Source organism: Rhinolophus ferrumequinum, chromosome 19, assembly GCF_004115265.2.
Source record: "Rhinolophus ferrumequinum isolate MPI-CBG mRhiFer1 chromosome 19, mRhiFer1_v1.p, whole genome shotgun sequence".
NCBI lineage: Eukaryota > Metazoa > Chordata > Mammalia > Chiroptera > Rhinolophidae > Rhinolophus > Rhinolophus ferrumequinum.
In genome coordinates, this window is record NC_046302.1 from 35,409,537 (window position 1) to 35,429,119 (window position 19,583).

Sequence of the window (19,583 nt, forward strand, 5' to 3'; positions counted from 1 at the left end):
GAAAGGTAAAAAAAAAAAAAAGTGTCGCTTCTCTCCATCTTTTAATGATCATAAATAATCTTTATTTTGTTTTGCTCAAGGCTTCCTGACTAATTCACTTCTAGAAGGTGAAGGCTAATATTTATTTTCTAAATGGATTTACATATTCTTTGCCAAAGCGCATATCTATACCATTATTGTAAAACTTTTCCACCTCTTCTGTGAAAAGTCCAGAGCACTATTTCATTTCTTCATCACTAGCTACATTTACTCATTTACTTACTCATTTAGCATCTACTATATAAGAAACTCTGTACTATATTTTAATGTGTATAATCTCATTATTCATACCAATTTGTGAAGTAGTCTTTTTTATTCCTATTTTACAGATTAAGAAATTGAGGCTCATAGCTCAGAGAGATTGTAACTTGCCTAGCATTATACTGCTTCTTTGGTTGTTTAAGACCATTTGTTTACAACCAGTGAGGATCAAGTGATAGGAAATTTTGAAAAAAAAAAAATTTCCTATTTTTTTTGTTCAATAGGAGTAAAAGGATTGATAATACACAAAAAATGGAGCAGAGAGAGAATTCCCTGGGAACATTGATTTTATTATGTTACCCTACCCTGGTCCACAAAGCAGGTGATCCCAAGAGCTGTCCTCTGTGCAGTTTTTTTCTTCAGCTGTCTTTTCTTCTATACTTACCTCATTCTCTCCTTTCTGAAGGTCCCACACAGACTCTTTCTATTATCATTTTCTTTCGTGCTGAAGAGCCATTCCTAAAAATCCAGACCTAAAATGTCTGTTATTAACAATTGTCATCTGAGAATGGCTGTATTTCCTTTTCATTCCTAAAAGATAGTTTCACCTGTTATAGGATTTGGGTTGCCATTTCTTTGCTTTCAGCCCTTGAAAAATATTGTGCCACTTCCTTCTGGTCCCCTTGGTTTCAGGTGGGACAACTACTGTCATTCAAATTGGTTTTCCTTTTATTGTTAATGCATCATTTCTCTTTGACTGTTTTCAAGATGTTTGTTCTTTGCCTTTAGTTTTCAGAAATTTAATTATGTGTCTTGATGTAGATTTCTTTGGACTTGTCCTATTTATAGTTCTCTAGGCTTCTTATATCTGTAGGTTTAGGTGTTTCACCAAATTTGAGAAATTTTCAACCATTATTTCTCTGAATACTTTCTCAGTCCTACACTCTTCTCTCCTTCTGTAACTTGGATGACGTGAATATTAGATCTTTTGTCGTTGTGCCTCAGAATGCTGAGGCTCTGTTCATTTTTGTTTCAATCCTCTTTCTCTCTGTTGTTCAGATTGGTTGAATTCTATTAATCTGTTTTCAAATCTGCCAATTCTGTCCTCTGTCATCTCATTTCTACTTTGGATATCATCCAGGGAGGTTTGTTTCATTTTTTTGTTTTGTTTTGTTTTGCTTTTTATTTTAGTGATTGTAATTTTCAGTTCTGTAATTTCCATTTGCTTCTTTTTCAAAATTTGTATTTCTTTGCTGAGATTTTCTATTGCTTCATTTGTTTCAAGAAAATTCGTAATTGAAACATTTTTATGATAACTCCTTTAAAATACTTGTCAGAAAATGTCCACATTTTATTCATCATGATACTGGTATCAATTGAGTTGTCTTTTCTTGTTCAGATCATGATTTTCTTCATTTTTAGTATGATGAATGATTTTCTATTATATTATACCCTAGACATTTTAGTTATTATGATAGGAGATACTTGATCCTATTTAATTTCCTATTTTGGGTAGTCACCATGCTTAGTATATGGGTTCTGTCCTATTTTTGTGGGCTTTAGTTCCAATGACAGTTTAGTTTTCAGAACTCTTGCAATATTATTTTGTACTGCTTCATTTTTCTGGTAGTGCTGGGTCTCAGTCTCTGCTGGTGTCATCTGCCTGGGCAAAAGCCATGCCTTGGGCTGCCTTATATCACTTCTTATATGTATCACCTTTGGATTAGGCAATTGGGCAAAACCACTGAGCCTGGGTCCCCTTATGCCACTAGATGGAGGAGAGAAAGAAACAAGGGCTCTGCTGATGCTGTCACTATCAGCCTATTAAATTTCTGGCTAGATCCCCAATTGTGGGGTTGGGGGGTCTGTAGTATTTTGAGGTTCTGCAGAAGCCCCCAGTGGTGGTGTTCCTTGCCCACATTGCCCTTGTTCTAAAGTGAGAACTATCATGGCCTAAGATTTCCTTCTGCCAGTGGATCAAATTGCTGCTGAGCCAGGTTGTGAAGGGGAAGCTTGCATGAGTAAGGCCGTCCTTCTGTTGCTGTTGCTGGCTGATTTGTCAATTGCTGGGGTCTCAGTTATGAAACAGAGCTGGGGCTCCCCATGAGGCCTCTTCTGGGCTCCACTTTCTCAGTCTTTTGGCCAGAGAGCATGAATTTTCTTTCTTTTTCCCTCCCTCTCTCCTTTCCTTGGATTTATGCATTCTCTGCCAAAGCAAATATCTATACCATTATAGTAAGACTTTTCCACCTCTTCTATGGAAGGTCCAGAGCACTATTGTGTTTCTTCAACACTAGCTACACTTACTTAGTCATTTAGCATCTATTATATAAGCAACTCTGCAGTATATTTTAAGGTGTATAATCTTATTTATTATTCATACCGATTTGTGAAATAGTCTTTTTCATTCCCATTTTACAGATTAAGAAATCGAAGCTCATAGCTCAGAGAGATTGTTACATGCCTAGTATTATACAGCTTATTTGGTTTTTAAGACCATTTGTTTAAAACCAATCAGGATGAACTGATAGGAAATTTTGAAAGAACAAAATCAGGGGCTTGTTCAATAGGATCAAAAGGATTGATAAAACACCCAAAAGGGAGCAGGGAGAGAAGTCCCTGGGAACATTGATTTTATTATTTTACCCTGCCCTGGTCCACAGAGCAGGTGATCCCAAGAGCTGTCCTCTGTGCAGTTTTTTTCTTCAGCTGTCTTTTCTTCTATATTTACCTCATTCTCTCCTTTCTGAAGGTCCCACACACACTCTTTCTATTGCCATTTTCTTTCTCGCTGAAGAACTTTCTTTAATCATTCCTAAAAAGCCAGACCATCTTTTCTTCCTTCCTTCGTTCCTTCCTTCCTCCCTCCTTCCTTTCCCTCCCTCCCTCCCTCCCTCCTTCCTTCCTTCCTTCCTTCCTTCCTTCCTTCCTTCCTTCCTTCCTTCCTTCCTTCCTTCCTTCCTTCCTTCCTTCCTTTATTCCTTCCTATTCTTTTATTTCTTCCTTCCTTTTTTCCTTCCTTCCTTCCTTTTTCCTTCCCTTTCCTTTCTCTCTGTCACTCTTCTCTCTCTCTCTCTCTCTCTCTCTCTCTCTCTCTCTCTCTCTCTCTCTCTCTCTCTCATTGTCTGATGAAGAATTTTCAGGGTACTTTGTTGTATTTAAAGAAGAGAATCACAGAAGAGTAAGTCTGTTTTATCTTGTTCTAGAACCAGAAGTCTCTTCACATGCTCTTTAATCAATATGTGTCTCTGAGAATTTTGGGTTTCTATCAGAAATGTATTACTTGTAAACCTCATAATTTGTTTTTATATAATAGCTTACAGAGGTAACACCAACCTTTTACCTATCTCTCTGCCATAGTATATTATTCCATTAAAAAAATGTGACTTAGTCCCTTTTTCTGAATTTATTCATTTGAGTCTCTCTTTTTTCTTAGTGAGTCTAGCTAAAGGTTTATCAATTTTGCTTGCCTGTTCAAAGAACCACCTCTTAGTTTCATTGATCTTTTCTAATGTCTTTTTTAGTCTCTATTTCATTTATTTCTGCTCTGATCTGTTATTTCTTTCCTTCTACTAACTTTGCTGAGCTTCTTTTTCTGGATAAGAGATTACAAGGAAATGAGAATGGGGACTAGGAGGCACCTAAGATTCTAAGCTGGGAGTCTCCAACAAACGTGTCGTGAAAAGGTATACTTATCCCACACTAGAAAGGGGTTGGTTTTATAGGATAAGTAACCAGCCCTTTGTAACCATCACTGTATTCTTAGGCATGTAGTTTGTTTAATTGTGTTTTCTATTCTCCCTCGAAGTCTAAGTGTATAAAATTCTGTTGGAATAAACTAGCCCATTTAGGTCATGCTAACTTAGAGAACTAGAAGAAGAAATGTAAGGACAGAAACTATAATAAAATATCAAAATATTTATTCACTTGTTTTCCTTCTGCTGAGATCAACAACAGGTTAAGCTAGAGACACAGAAAAACTTTGAGAAAAAAATCCAAATGCCACACTCCCACGTTTCACACAGATGTGTTACATGCTCATCTCATTTAGGCAGGACCTCTTAAGAGTTGATGACCTTCTTTCTCTATAACAACAGGTCCAGTTAGTGAGCAAACACATCCTGTTTTCTACTAATGAGGTTTGATGTCTTCTTCAATCCTTGCCTCATCTGTACAAACATCATTGACTTCTCAATTACAATAAAAGGACACAACACAACACAACTCAACCCCACAAAATAACTTCACCTCAGTCAATCCCTACAATCACGCTCTCCAAGATTGTGACCTTAATGAATTGAGGTGGGTTTCAGAAACAAAGATGTCATGATAGGCAAAGGATTGATCTGTGGCATACAGCATATTAAGGAACACTGTAAAGACGTTCAACCAATTGTGACATGCAGTAGCTATACTTTCCTAGATATCATTGAAAGAATCCTGAAGAATGCTTTGAATAAATGTCTTGGTTTGTTTAGAGAAGGGCTTTGTAAAAGTCTGTATGAAGGGATAGACAGAATGTATGCTTGTTGCTGTGAAAATGACAACATCACATTTTTCTGGAGAATGGCCAATACTCTTAGATTTTTATTCGGCTCTGAGCAAATTATAGGTATTAAATAATATAATTTCTGATAAAATAAAACAGAATTATGGTATTTTACTCTGTCCTTCTTCCCATCTATTCTCCAGAGCCAGAATTACCATTTTAAAAACACATAGTGGCTATTTCATCCAACTGTGTAAATCCCTTTAATGGCCTTACCTTTTTCTCAGGATAAAGACCAAACTCATAGCTCTCACCTAAATAGATAGACCCGCAGGTTTTATTCCCAACTTCCCCTCCTGCCTCATCATGTTACCGACCTCTTTCTCTTTTCCATCCCTGTAATACTGGTCACTTTTACTCACCATGTCTTCCCTTGTCACATGGCTGATGCCCCTGCTCTCGCTGCCTGAAACATCTTGACATTGTCCCTCACCTCTTGGCCTACAGAAATTTGATACTCATCTATTACATACCAACCCAATTTTCATGTCAGGGAAGCTCCTGACCTCCTTGACCAGGTCAAATCTTCCTTTTATGGACAATGTATGGACAATGTTTACACCCAGACTCTCCATTATAGCATTAGTTATAGTCCCAATTTTAAAATTATAAATCTAAATATTTTATCACTATCTTTCTTTTTAATTAGACTGTAAGTGGCAAGAGACCAAACACCACAGCTGTTTTTGTACAGTTGTATACCCAGAGTTCAGTGCAGTACTTGACACAGAGTAGGTGCTCAGAAACTGTCTTCTTAGTGTATGTTTATTGTGTGATTACTGAAGAGTTAATTTTAAAAATGCTAAGCAGGATATGTTGCATACAACAGGAGCTCAAAACTGTTAGGGGAATAAAAACATGAATAAATGAGTGTTAAATTATCTGTAAGTAAATTAACTACTTGTGAATTTGTGGGTCACTGATCATTTTAGTTTGACTATTTTGGCCATATATTTACTACTATCAAGTCCCTTTTTCCTCTCAATGGTAATCAAAAAGATGCACATGATTTTTATTATTATAAACCTATAAAATCCCTAATAAACTCAGAGAGTATGCTGTAAAATAAATTATACAATCTTCCAAAGACCAAGATAAACCCATTCAAAGAATATCCATCTTTCTGTGTCCTGGTTCCATCCCATTTGATATGGAAATGGATTAGTGCTCTGATTAGTTAGGACTTGACTGACCAAAAAATCACAGAATCTGTCTGTGATTCAGGCATGATGTGAACAGAAAGCTTCTTGAGTCTAGAAATCATAGTTGCTTTGAGCTTTTCAAACATCTCCGTTGATAACTTTTGTTTCTCTCTTTACCTCTTTTACATATAACTATACACTCTAATTGCTGAAAGTCTGGCACTGCTCAGAAGCAAAAAATTAAAAACCTTTGGTAAAGTCCCCTTAATTGACTCTCTTGCCCCCTTGTCTAATGTACTGCCCTTGAGGGAGTGACTTACAATAGTACGTTTTCAGCACCCTGTTTGCCTAAACTAGAAAAAGAGGTATAAAGTTCTCATATTTTATATAATTTAAAGAGACACTAAGGATCTATTCCAGAAACCATTTTTTTTATTAGCCAGTTGTAATTATATCTCTAGAGAAAACTGAATGATGCCCAAATTGCAACACAGACAGCAAAATAAATTATTGCTGTGATCTTGGTGGTATGCTGGGTGTATCAGAAAAAGATTTTTTTCCCTTACTTTGAGATAATTTTTACTAAAATTGGAAGATATAATAATTTAGTTATTCCAGCAAAAATTGGTATATGGGGTTCCTGACATTTCAGGAGCCTGAAGTTTTCACATGTCTTCTTCCATCTCTGCTTCCTCCTTGAAAGACAAGGAAACATCAAATAGACAGTAGTAGCCCTGGAATTCCCATACTGGATTTTGGCCTCTTAGGTTCGTAAAGGACATTTGAGGGCACTAAAGGAGGACCAGCAAGATGGTAAGTTGACAAGACTGACCTCACATGCCTGGCAGTTTTTCTTTTCTCTGATCCTCAGTGTCTTCATCTCTAGGAGAGAACTGGGTCATTATGATTTACATGGTTCCTTGAAGCACAAGTATTTTATTATTTATTTATTTATTTATTTATTTATTTATTTATTTATTTATTCTTTAATTGAATGTTTCTTATTTTAAGAGGCAAAGGTTAGTTACTATGGAATTTTTTCTTTTTTTTTTTATGAATGGGATACAAATCACATTGACATTATCTTTAGAACTTGGTATCAGATTTTCACAAGATGAAAATGTTGATTTATTAATGTGCTTTCTTTTGCCCTCTTGCTAGTAGTACCATGTTTTCCCGAAAATCAGACCGGGTCTTATATTAGGTTTTGCTCCAAAAGACTCATTAGGGCATATTTTCAGGGGATGTCTTATTTTTTCATGTACAACAATCTACATTTATTCAAATATAGTCATGTCATTTTCTTCTGGAACATCATCATAACGTACTAAATGCGTCTGTCTGGGTGACGATCTTAACTGGGGCTTATTTTCAAGGTAGGTCTTATTTTTGGGGAAACACAGTATTTGTTTCATGGTTTGAGTAGGAGGTGATAGGACATCTTGGCAACATAAGAATTTAGGGTCCCCAGAGTCAACAAGCCTCTTGTTCTTCAAATGATCCCACTGCAGGTGAAGCAGTCCTAAGAGGGACTCTTCACTGAGAAGGAGCCGGGTGTCCTTTTCTGAGTATGTGAACCACTAAATTCATGGTAGCCTTTTTTCTTCCTGCTACAAAGACAGTAGATACCCCTATGCCTCAGCCCAGGGACTACGTTGTGATAATTTTGCCAAAGCCTACTGGGGCAGAGCACTGTACATATGGGAATATTTCAATTCAGCCCTCCAATGACCCACAACCAGTTCCTATTATTAATAATTCCTATAAGGGTCCTTTGTGGAGTATTCAAGGAAAACCACCAAAACTTCCGCATTTAAGGAAAGACCAGGGGCAGATTCCTGCTCTGAGTTGTTTCCTGAGCTTCCTCATTATTTACTGAGATTCCTGAAATGCAAACAACCAGAGTCTTATCAGGCAAAGGCAGATCCCCTGAGCCTTTTAGCATTCTGTCTGCAATTTTGAATATTTCTCTATATCCAGACAGCATACCAAATGAAGCTGGACTCTTTAAAGGGAAATAAGTCCAATGGAATGTCAATTTTATTTAGTCATATATTGTAAAAACTAAACAGCATATCCAGCTGATTGACAAAATCCATCCAACTGTTAGGGGCAAAACAAAACTATCTCAAGAGTACAGTTATGCAGATCTTGCTTTTACCTACAGGCAGATATAGAGAGGGAAGGAGGGAGGGAGGGAGGGAGGGAAGGGAAGAGAGAGAGAGAGAGAGAGAGAGAGAGAGAGAGAGAGAGAGAGAGAGAGAGAGAGAGAGGTGAATTGAAGCAGAATGCAACATTTGGAATTGTCCAACTCATAAAATGCAGAGAGAGAGAGAAAGGGAGTTAAAAGTAAAGCTATCATGTCATGTTTTCTCTCTTCTTCTTCAGTGAGCCTTTTAACTTCTTCCACAGGCTATCTTTTCTCTTCAGTTTCTTTTCCATCAAGGATGGCGTGGACTCCTTCTTGCGGATTTCTCTCACTAATCCATGATAGGCATCATCAATGCAGAATCTGAGGGCTGCAGAGGTCTCAAAAAAAGCACAGTTATATTCTTGGGCCAGACTCAAGCCTTCTTCTGTAGAGACCTAAGAGAAAAATAAATGATATTAAAAAGAGAAGAAGAGAGAGATGCTCAGATCAAAAAGCATGTTTTCTACCAGGGCTGTGGGCCTATTACATGAAAAAAAAAAAAAAGTAAAATGGGAGACTATGTTTTAAGGGAAGATTTCTAGAATTTCTGAACCTGAAGGACAAATGAGAAATCAGAATCTCTGAAAGAGCAACTAGTTAGAACTTATTAAAAGTGGAACTGGAAATCAACTCTCGAGAGCATAGTGATTAAAAACATGGCTTTCGATTAAAGCTGCTTGGTTTCCAATACCAGATATCCTACTTTATAGCTTTGCAAACTTGGTAATTTTCTTAACCTTTTGTCCTTAGTTTTCTCATCTGTAACATAAGATGATAAAAATACCTTCCTTAAAGTCTCTGTTAGTGTTAAATGGGGTCATCAATACAAAGGGCATTGGACATGCTGAGCACATATTGAAAGCTCTATAACTATTGGTTGTTATTATAGCCCAGAGCTTTCAGTGAAGAATAAATCAGAATGAAGTTGTCATGAAACTTGAAAGACAACCTTCTAAAACAACCAAAAAGCAAAATACCACCATTATGACAAACAAGCTTTTCTCTAGTAGAGCTCTTCAGAAGAGTCTAAGAGTTTTTCAGGGTTTTGTGTGTGTGTGTGTGTGTGTGTGTGTGTGTTTTGTTTTGTTTTGTTTTGTTTTGTTGGCACTTAAGTGTGTTTTGGTTCATGTATTGCAGTAGTTCCTCTACAGACGATAAACTGCCTGAAGTCAGAGACTATGCCTCCTCTGTCATCCCTTTAGTGTCTACCACAGTGCCTGGTGCCTAAATCACCATTACAGGAATTAAAAAGATGATTAGTAAAAATACGTGGGTTTAATAAGTATTAATTAAGATATAAACATAAATGATTTACAAATATTTGAACAGTGGATTATATGTCACTGTAGCCGGGTGATAATAATCCTGCTCAAAATTTAGCATTCCTGTTATTCTCTATTAGATTATTGGCACTACTTTTACTCAATATGTTCTGACTGCCTTTTTGACCTTACTGGCCTATTTGCTTCCTTAAAATTACCCAGATGTTTATATATCTGAGTGTTCACTTTTTCTGACAAATGGAAGTCTATAGTGAACTGGAAACTCCATCGGTCTGGAACTTGAGTGACTGAGAGTGGGACGTGATGGTCCCATGATACAGAACAGGTGGGCAAGGGGCAGAGACAATTTTACCCACATCCCAGTGGTCAAAAGACAATGAAGACACCTAGAATCAATGAAGCAAGATGTACCCTCAAATAATAATAAAGAAGGGCAAGAATGGAGAAAAAACAAAAAATTGTAAAGAAATAATAGAATCTACCAAAATCAATTATATGTAAATACAGTACACTTTCCAATTTAAAGAGACAGATTGTCAGACCAGATTTTTTAAAAAATCACTTGTAGTTGAAATACCTTATATGTAAGGATATAGAAAGAGTGAAAATGGAATGGAAATTTATGCAAAATTATCTATTATACTGACAGAATATCAAAGTAGAGTAAGTTAAAAAAATTACTAGTTAAAGGGATATAAAGGGAGATTTTTATAATAATAAGTATTATACTTATAAATTTGTATGTACTAAAAATCATAGCTTCAGTTTATAAGAAAGAAAAGTTGACAGAACTTAAATCCAAAATTATAGTGAGAGATTTTAACACATCTTCCTCAGCAGTTGAAACAATAGTAGGCAAAAAGTCAGGGAGGATAGAGAAGATTTGAACAAAACAACACAGTTGATCTAATTTACACGTATAAGATGCTGTATCCAACAACTGAAAAGTTTACATTCTGTTCTAGTGAACCAAGAGCACTTACAGAAACTGGCGTCTTAAAACGTTGCAAAGAATTGAAGTCACAGCACATCCCCACACAAATGGAAATAAACTAGAAATTAATTTTAAAAAGAAAATAACTAGGAAACCCCCACATATTTTGGAAAAATAAACTTCTAAATAGTTAATACATCAAAAAAGATATTTCATGAAAATTAGAAAATATTTGGAACTGACTGATAATGAAAATGCAACATATTACAACTTGTGAGATATCTAAAGATTTGTGTAGAATGACATTTATAGCATTATATGCATGTTTGAGAAAAGTGGAAACACTCAAAGTTAATGATCAAAGTAGCAACATCAAAAAGTTACCAAAAAAAAAAAAAAAAAGCCCAGCAAATGAAACCCAAAGAAAGTAGAAAATAGGAAAATTTAAAGATAAAGACAGAAATAAATAAAATGAAAACAATCATGCAGTAGAGAAACTAAATCCAATCTGAGTTTTTTGTAAACATATTAAATTGATAGAGCCCAGGCAAGGCAAATTAAATGAAAAAAAAAAAAAAAAAAAAGAGGGAGGGTACAAATAAACACTATCAAGAATGACAAAGTAGACATTACTACAGTTCCTACAAACATGAAAAAAGATAATTAGGGACCATTATGTTTGTGCCAATACATCTGACAAGTTAGGTGAAGGACACATTCCTAAGAAAACTGACCAAAACATATACAGGAAGAAATATAAAATCTATATTATCCTATACCTTAGGGAATTAAACATGTAATTAAGATCTTTCCACAATTATTAAGTCTCTGTGACCAAAGCCTTCTTTGATGAATGTGAGTGGATATATGTACCAAAAGACATGTACAAAAATGTTCATATTAGCATTATCAGTAACAGCAAAATAACCTAAAAGCAACTCAAATGTTACCGTGAATAAATTTGATGAATAATTTGTTGTATATTAATATAATGGAATACTGTTAAATGTAAATGAATAAACACTATTGTATACAACTTAGGTAAATCTTACAAACATAATAGTATTTCATGAAATAAATCAGGCCTTAGAACATTTCTAATAAACTTTTAATTTTAGTATAGTTTTAGATTTATACAAATGTGGGAAAGATAGTACAGATAATTCCCATATACTACCCCACACCAAGTTTCTCCTATTGTTATATTAATATCGTACACAATTATAATTTTACAATGTTTAAAAACACAAAATGATTCTTTAGTGTTAGGAGTCAATATAGTATTTTCTTTGGGAGGTGACATAAGGGAGTCTTCTGGATGCTTTTTATTATCTTTCTTGATCTGTAGTGTGGTTTCAGATGGATTTACTTTGTGATAATTTATAAAACTTTATAATTATAATTTGTGTACTTCCTGTATATGATACGTAAATTAAAAACTCAATTAAACACAGGCACCGTAATATACAGCACCTCCTTTAAATTTGGAACATCGTCTCATCCTCAAGTACAGTAATATTTCCATAGCTAAATATTTCAACATTCACGGAATTTATATAAAGTCTCTAATTGACTCAGTTGACATCAGATCATGTTTTATCACAAAATGAATAGAATTGAGTCACATTTTGCAAACACATTAAGAAAAATTTCTACTTTTTATTTTCGATTTCTGAAATCAGATTACATTGTGGACTTGTATTATGTTTTTCTGTGGGAAGGTTCAATATTATAAAGATTACAAATTATCCCAAATTGATGTGTAATTTCAATAAAAAATATATTCAGATCCTGAAATCTTTTGAATCATAGAATGTCATGCAGAGATAGTAAAAGTTATGTGGAAGAAAAAAGTAAAAATAGGAAAAGAATATTTGAATTTTAGTAAGAAGCAGGCAGAGAGAACAATAATAGTGATATTGAACTCACCCTGCTGCTGCTCTCTGTAAAGCTCTAACAGTTCAGGCATATTTCCCAAATGAGGAGTGGGGTATTAGTTAAGGACTAGACAGATAGACCAATACAATGCAATAGAGGACCTAGAAACAAAACCAACATACATATGGGAGCTTGATGTATGATTAGGGCGGCATTCCAAGTCGGTGGGGGAAGTGAAGATGCGTTCAAGAGCACCCTGACATAAGTTATCATTTTGGATTATTTTTGATGTATGAAGATTATTCCCCCCAAAACAGGAAGGTAATTTTTCTTTGGGGAGAATAGAAGTAAAAAGGGATTTGAGTTAAGTCTTTAACTAAACTTACAATATTGTTTACACGTGTGAAAAATCTCTCTATACAAGCATACATATTTTATAAAATGTTTCCTAATTATAAGAAGGTAACCATTACAAATAAATCATTGGCAACATCAAAATTCAGTTAAAAAGTCCAATGTAACAATCAACATTAATCTGAAATTAAATTTGAAATCAAATTCCATGCAAAGATTCTTATTGAAATCGTATATAGTGAAACACCTTTAATAGGTGACATAACTATATATTATATTATTTGTAGCTGGTTAAAGTATATTTAACTCTGTAGCTACTAGTGAGTAATTTAGAAATTATGAACCCTCTATTTCAAAGCATGAAATGTCGTTGCATGTATTCTTAGATTCATTATCAGAGCATGCATTTTATGTTATTTAATTTAATAATTCAGTAATTTTCACGTGCATTATAATGTAATCTAAATGGAAATGAAACTTAGTAAAACATTTGATCGCTTCCATATTTCCTTCAAAAGTTCTTACTAGATCAGTGACCTAAAGTTTTTATATTTTTAAGAAAAACATGAAAGCATACTTTAAAAATAAATTCCCATGTTTCAATAAATTGCATCTCAACTAGTATTGGCAAAACATAAATTGGCCATCCCTACCTTTGATGTTGTAATAGATATACTATAAATTCAGTGGAAGAACTTGAGTCCAAACATGTGAAGAAAAAAATAAGCTCAGCAAACAATTTTTATAGATTCTGAGCTTTATACTTAGTAATTATGATCAGTTTGAAGGCCATAAATATTTCAACAGTATCATTGGGAATAATTTTAATCCAGTAATGGTGCTTTGACTGGTTCAGAACCAGAATAACATAACAATAAGTAACAGCTTTTATGTTAGAGTGTAAAACTTAAAAGAATAAGGTATGTTATACCTTATTATCCAACTTTTAAATTAAAAAAAATATTTTTAAATCATATGTATTCACCCACATCACACAGCAACTGCTAAGAAAGAAGTACAGTGTTAGGAATTTTTTTTTTTAATTTCCCAAATGAGGTATTTCAAGCCCAGAAAGGTTGGACAAAGGGTTCAAAGTCACACACATATTTAAGTAAAATGACAATCAAATTCTACTTTCTTCCATCAAGTATTGTTTCCAGTCCTTCTTGCTATTTCTCATGAAGTCTTTCCAGTTCCCTTTGATAGTATTCCACATATGTAATTGATTATTCTGATGTGAGATTTTACAACATAAGATGGTTCTTAAATGGTAAACCAATGGAAGAGACTATTTTATATTGCATTTACGTAGAAAAAGAAAATTTTAAATAAGTACAGAAACATTAGGAAAAATAAACATTGTGGAAAGATTCTTTAGGGTGGGGAAGGAGCAATCAATGTATATACAATTATGCCACCATGTCCCTCAGTTGCAGAGAAGGGGACTGTGATTAAATGTGCCACCTGGAAGCCTTAGAAAGCATTATGAGGGGAAAAAAAAAGGAATAAAGAAAAATGTTTCATACAAGTCATAGGAAATTTCAATAACCCGGGGGAGCCATCTTTTTAATATATATGACCTTCTTCACTGAGGAAGATCACTGTGTCATATGCCAGATACTCCCTGAAATGCAATTTCCCATTTGCCACAGGGGTGTTAGAACACAGCCACAGCGGCATGAGGGGTTAATGAGACTATTGGGAAACCATGGCAAACAGAGCCTGTTCTAGTCCAGCCTCAGCGGCTAGTGGGCATGGACAGGCATGCTGGTCGCGTACAGAGCTCCGTTCCCAATAATCTGCTGGCTGCATTGCTGAACTTCATTGCTATTTACATCTTTTTATCTTTTACCTGAGCTTGGTAAAAATAAATTCCGTTGTTGTAAAGGTATTTAGGGTAATGGTGGTTGTCTAGGAAGCTATATAATTCTTAATAGATCAAAAGGAAACTGATCCTGCTCTGCTATAATTGCTAACCTTGAATAATTGGCAAAAAGATGGGTCTAGCTCTTCCAGGAGAAGCTTTGCAAGCAAAATATCTTCATAATTAAACCCACTGTTTAAACATTTAGTGTACAGAGCAAACTTTTGGGGATTTGTTCGTAATGTCTCCATGTCTCTGTTTCATTTTTTTCTTACCTATGGAGCTATTAATTTTCATTATAAAACCTACATCATCAAGGTCACAGAAATCACAGTTTCCTGGGAAATTTGGGACCAAAACATCCTATGTGTTAACCTAAAAGAAAAGCTGCCCAAACTTAGGTTGCTCAGTTTTCATTTTGTTTAGTTATAGAATCGTTTTTAATTAGTTTTAACGATATGAGTCACTTTGCCAGTTTCGTTGACCAGCTCCAATGGAAATGCTTTTGATTTATTTAACCTGATTTATTTATTTACTTATTTAATTTATAAGATACTTATTATTATTTTTTTTAGAATTTAAAGATATATGCATAGATGTCATCTCAAACTCCTTGCAAGGAAAACCAAATCAAAGGAAAGCACTGACAAGAATGTCCCACCCTCAGCTTTAGTCATTGACACATGGGAAACTCATTCTTGACAGACAAGACTGGGCTTACAGGGTGTTTCATCCCAGTGCACTCCCTCTGTCCTTCTATATTTCTCTAATTCTCTTTTCTAGCTGGGCAGAAAACAAGTCTGTGACCTAAGGGTAGGTTCAACTGGAGAAGAGATGTCAGTGTCTTCTGGGCAGGTGCCTCTAACTTTTAGCAGCGATTCTGTCAGAGCCTCCTTCTTTTGTCTCGTCAAGCACCCCTCTGCCCTCCTCCTTGGTGAGGAGAAGGAAAAGCATTCCACACCTTGGCTTCAAGAACGGATTCCAGCCCACTTTCCAGAACCTGAAATTTTCCTTTATAGACTGGGAAGGGCGTGGAGATCAGGGAAAGGTATGATAAAAGTCAACAAAGACATTTTGGTTGCCCTTTTTTCTTGGACTCTCTTTATAATATGGAGTACCTTTTATACCTCATGACCTGCAACTCCTCTGCACAGATATTTCCATTTTGCTTTTTTCCCCTGTCTAGTAACATTCCATTTTTCTTCTCTTGCACCTCTTCCTGACCAACTCAAGTCTTCACAGAGCACCTCAGACTTGATCTCGGTGGCCTCTGCTTCGCTCTGCAACGTATCATCCATGATGGAAGTTCATGGGCCGTACAATTTAGTTGTTTCATCTTACCAAACAAACTGAATGGCAGCTGAAACTGTATTCTGTCCATTTGTATCCTCATCATGTTTAGCCACAAACTTTGCAGGTGGCAGATGCTTCTTAAATATTTAATCTTAATGATGGTGATAATGACATCCCATAATCAGTGGTGACCACAGAGACCATTATAATGAGTCCATCAAACTGCAATTCCAAAAGCCAGGGTATTAGTTCCAAATTTACTTGTGCCATAGTGTGGGTTTCTGCAAGATACTTGAGAAAATCTTGCCACAGTAGATGAGAGGATGGATTCTGGAATCATTACTAATTCCAAATTCTGACCGTGCCATTTCTTAGCCATGGGCTCTTGGGGAGTTGCTTAGTCTTTCTTCTGTGCTTTAATTTCCTCATCTTTGAAATCTTACCTCATAGGATTGTTAATGGGAGTCAATGAGCTATTACATACAAAACACTTAGCATAGTTCCCGGCATACTGTATGCACCTAATAAATGTTACTTCTTTTTTCTGATGTTTGAAGAGATCAGAGGAAATTTTCAACTCTTTTAGACTAAATGTTGGCCCTGCTTAGATTTTTTTTCCTGCTTCCCACTAAGACCTACAAACCCTGCCTGATGTGATCTGTCTCCACTTCCCCAACCCAGTCTCCTGCCCTCACTCCTTACATCCAGCCACGTAGTTCCACATACACCCAGTGCAATGTTCTTGACTAAGTATTTGCACCTGTTATTTCCTCTATCTGGAATGTGCTCCCCCCAGTACTTTTCCTGGTTGTATTCTTGTCATCATTCCTGCCCCAGCTTAAATATACCTCCACTGAGATGCCTTGCCTAGCTATTCTCTAAAAAATATCATGCACATTGCCTGTAATGCTATCCGGTGACTCTGCCTTATTTCTTTTGGGACACTTAATTACTCTCTGAAATCATCTTACTACTTAGTTCATGTGTTTATTTTCTCTTTTTCTCCAGGACAGTGTAAGCTTTGTTACTGTAGGAATTTTGCCTTGTTTATCCCTGAACCTGGTCCCAAGCATTGTGGCTGGCACCTAGTAGGAACTCAATATTTGTAGAGTGACACTCCTGGAACACTGGCTATGGGAATACAGCTGGGATTACAGTAAATAGAGGAACTCATTGTCAGTTAGAACAATAGAAAAATAGAAAGGAAATTTCAGATCACGGTGATCACAACCATGACAGCAGAGTGTTCTGGCAGGTTTAGAAGTAGTGCCGTAGCCCCTTATTAGTGGTTCTTGGCTACCTGAGGGAGGGGATCTTCATAGGAGACCTGAAAGACAGCTAAGAATTACCGGGGTTGGTGGGAGGGGGGTGGGTGTTCAGGAGCAGAAAGGAGTCTCAGATAAAAGGACTAACAAAAGCTTAAGGCAGAAGGGCTAATGGCACATCTGTGGATCATCAGCATTCCATGTGCTTTAGACCAGAGCACGAGGGAGGAAGGAGTGAATGAAGAACACAATCAGAGGAAATGAATGCGCTTAAATGCCTATTTGACTTAGCGCCATATGAATCTGGTACCCATCAATTGAGTAATCAAATAAATAAATAAATAAAGCCTATTTCTCGAGTACCTACTCTGTGCACGGAAATGTAAAAGGTTTTTCTCTCTCCTGCTCTTCTGGAGAGATATTGATCGGATGGACAGAAAGGCAGGACATAATAAATTAAATGGCAGAGCCAGTTCTTCTGAGGTACAGGATGGTAATGGCTCTAGGGTAAAGGGTTTAGACTGCTTTGTACAAGAGACATTTGAAGTCTCCAAGGTCTTGTGCTTTTCATCCAAGAAGCTCTGGTATGCTGGGGGGAAAGGTTGCCATGGCAGCCAGTAGTTGCTATGAAAGGAAAAAAGAGAAGGTTAATGCTAAATATTTTGCTAACAGCAATATCTGGCTTTTTCTTTGAATTTTTCTCCTCAGGGTCTCACTTTTAAGATATCTTGTTAAGATTATAAATCGATAAACTTAGACAGTGTGTGAAATATATATGCAGGAATATGTAAGCATAAGTATACATATAGGAATGTGCATGCCTAAGGACATCCACATATATTTGCACTAATAAATAAATGTGTGTATTTGATGTATATTAAATGAATGGTTCTCCTAGGGGAATTAGTTATTATGAATAATTAAGTTTCTGAAATGGCCAAAAATTTTACTCTTTAAGCATGAAAAAAATATTTCAACGGTTAATTAATTACATTAATAAATTTATATTGGTAAAATAGAAAGAAGGAACTTATGTCTTATACTTTTAACACATAACAATTATAATTGAGTAATAAAATGTGTAACTGTATAATGTCTGGATCCCTGTTGAATATAAGACCATGAGGGCAAGGAACATTGCATTCCCGACAACACCTCAGTATTTTTTACATGAGCCATGCTCAGGAAGTATCTCTTCTATCTCTTCTTTGAATGTGTGGGTGAACTAAATATAGAAATGTGACCAAGGAGAAACCAATGAATTATTACAGCAAAAACTCTTCATTAATTAACTAGAGAGCCCAGAAACTAGAGTCTCACTGGAATTGCTTTGAGATTTTAAGTCCTTCCCAGTAAAATTAATTTTGAGTGTCACAAACACCTTATTACATACATTCTCTGTGTAAAACTGCATGTGCACTACAGAAACTCTAAGCAGAAGAAAAAGAAGAAAAAGAGGGTTGGGTTATGATGCTTTCTTGAGTGGAGTCCAGGTATCATAGTGGCAGATGACCCTGACGAGGGCCCAAAGAAAGCCAGAGACATGAAGTTCCTCCGGGCTCGTGGTCAACCTGTGTATGCTTTTGGATTATATTTGGTGTTGGTGTGCCATGAAAACAAGGATGAACCTGAACAAAATAGATTTGATGTAAATTCTAATCCTGGGATCTACGGAAGGCAAAAATGAACCAGTGTTCCTTATTCCCTGGCCTTACACATAGGGAGCTGGGTATTTTTTGAGAAGAAAAATGCATAAACCTGTGCTTATTGGTATTACTATAAATTGAGTTTTCGATAGCAGAACCGCTAATGCCCTTGTCAATCATTTTACTTAGGTTAGCCAGCATCCTTTCCTATTACTCATTTCGTAATGACTCTTTAAAATCTGTACTACTCTTCTCAGGTCTTTAACACTACCCTTTTCAGTGGATGCTCTTGCCCTCTTACTTCACCCCGATGAGGAAATAAAAACATCCAAAAAGAATGACTTTAACTCCTAGAAGCATATCTGTATCATTAGATGTCTTACTCTCCCCAGACTCAGATGAAGAGAAGTTACTCATGGAGCCAAGTCTAATACTTTCATCAGGGCTCTGAGTCCTCTTTAGTATCTCCTTCAGTCCTGCACCATTCTTTGTCCCATCTGTCCCGTGTGTTCAGCCTTCCTCTCTAATAGCCCCTTTTATGTTTCTGTGGAAAACTATACACATCGCCTGTTTTAAGAGTTCAATTCTAGTTGCTTTCTTATATCTATCCTTCTACTCACCATTAAATGTAGATGATTCAGGAAAGTATTTGTACAATGTTAAGAAGAGGAAGAACTGGGCTGAGGCAGGAAAGTGGTTAGGTGAAGGATGCACAATCTCAAAACATAATGCATTTGTCTTAATCACTCCTGATTTGCCATCAACATTCACAATCTGGATTCTGCCCCCCTTCCCACCCATTATCCAAAAATGGTTTTCAAAGGTATGACTGTCATCTCTGCTGCCTCACCCAGTAGGTGCTTCCAGCGATCTTTCAGTATCTGTAACATTGGACAAATTGACTACTCCCATCTTTAAATGCCTCACCTTTGAGTTGGTGACCT

General features: G+C 36.0%; 1 protein-coding gene across 2 annotated transcripts in view; it reads right to left on the reverse strand.

Moving 5' to 3' along the window:
• Positions 1-8,032: 8,032 nt before the first annotated feature.
• Positions 8,033-19,583, reverse strand: part of RIT2 (Ras like without CAAX 2) — a 320,231-nt gene continuing 308,680 nt past the window's right edge. For both annotated transcript variants that reach the window (XM_033135663.1, XM_033135662.1), the window contains one exon: positions 8,033-8,517. In XM_033135663.1, coding sequence (XP_032991554.1) covers positions 8,290-8,517 — 228 coding nt within the window. In that variant the 3' untranslated portion in view covers positions 8,033-8,289. The remainder of the gene's footprint in view (positions 8,518-19,583) is intronic.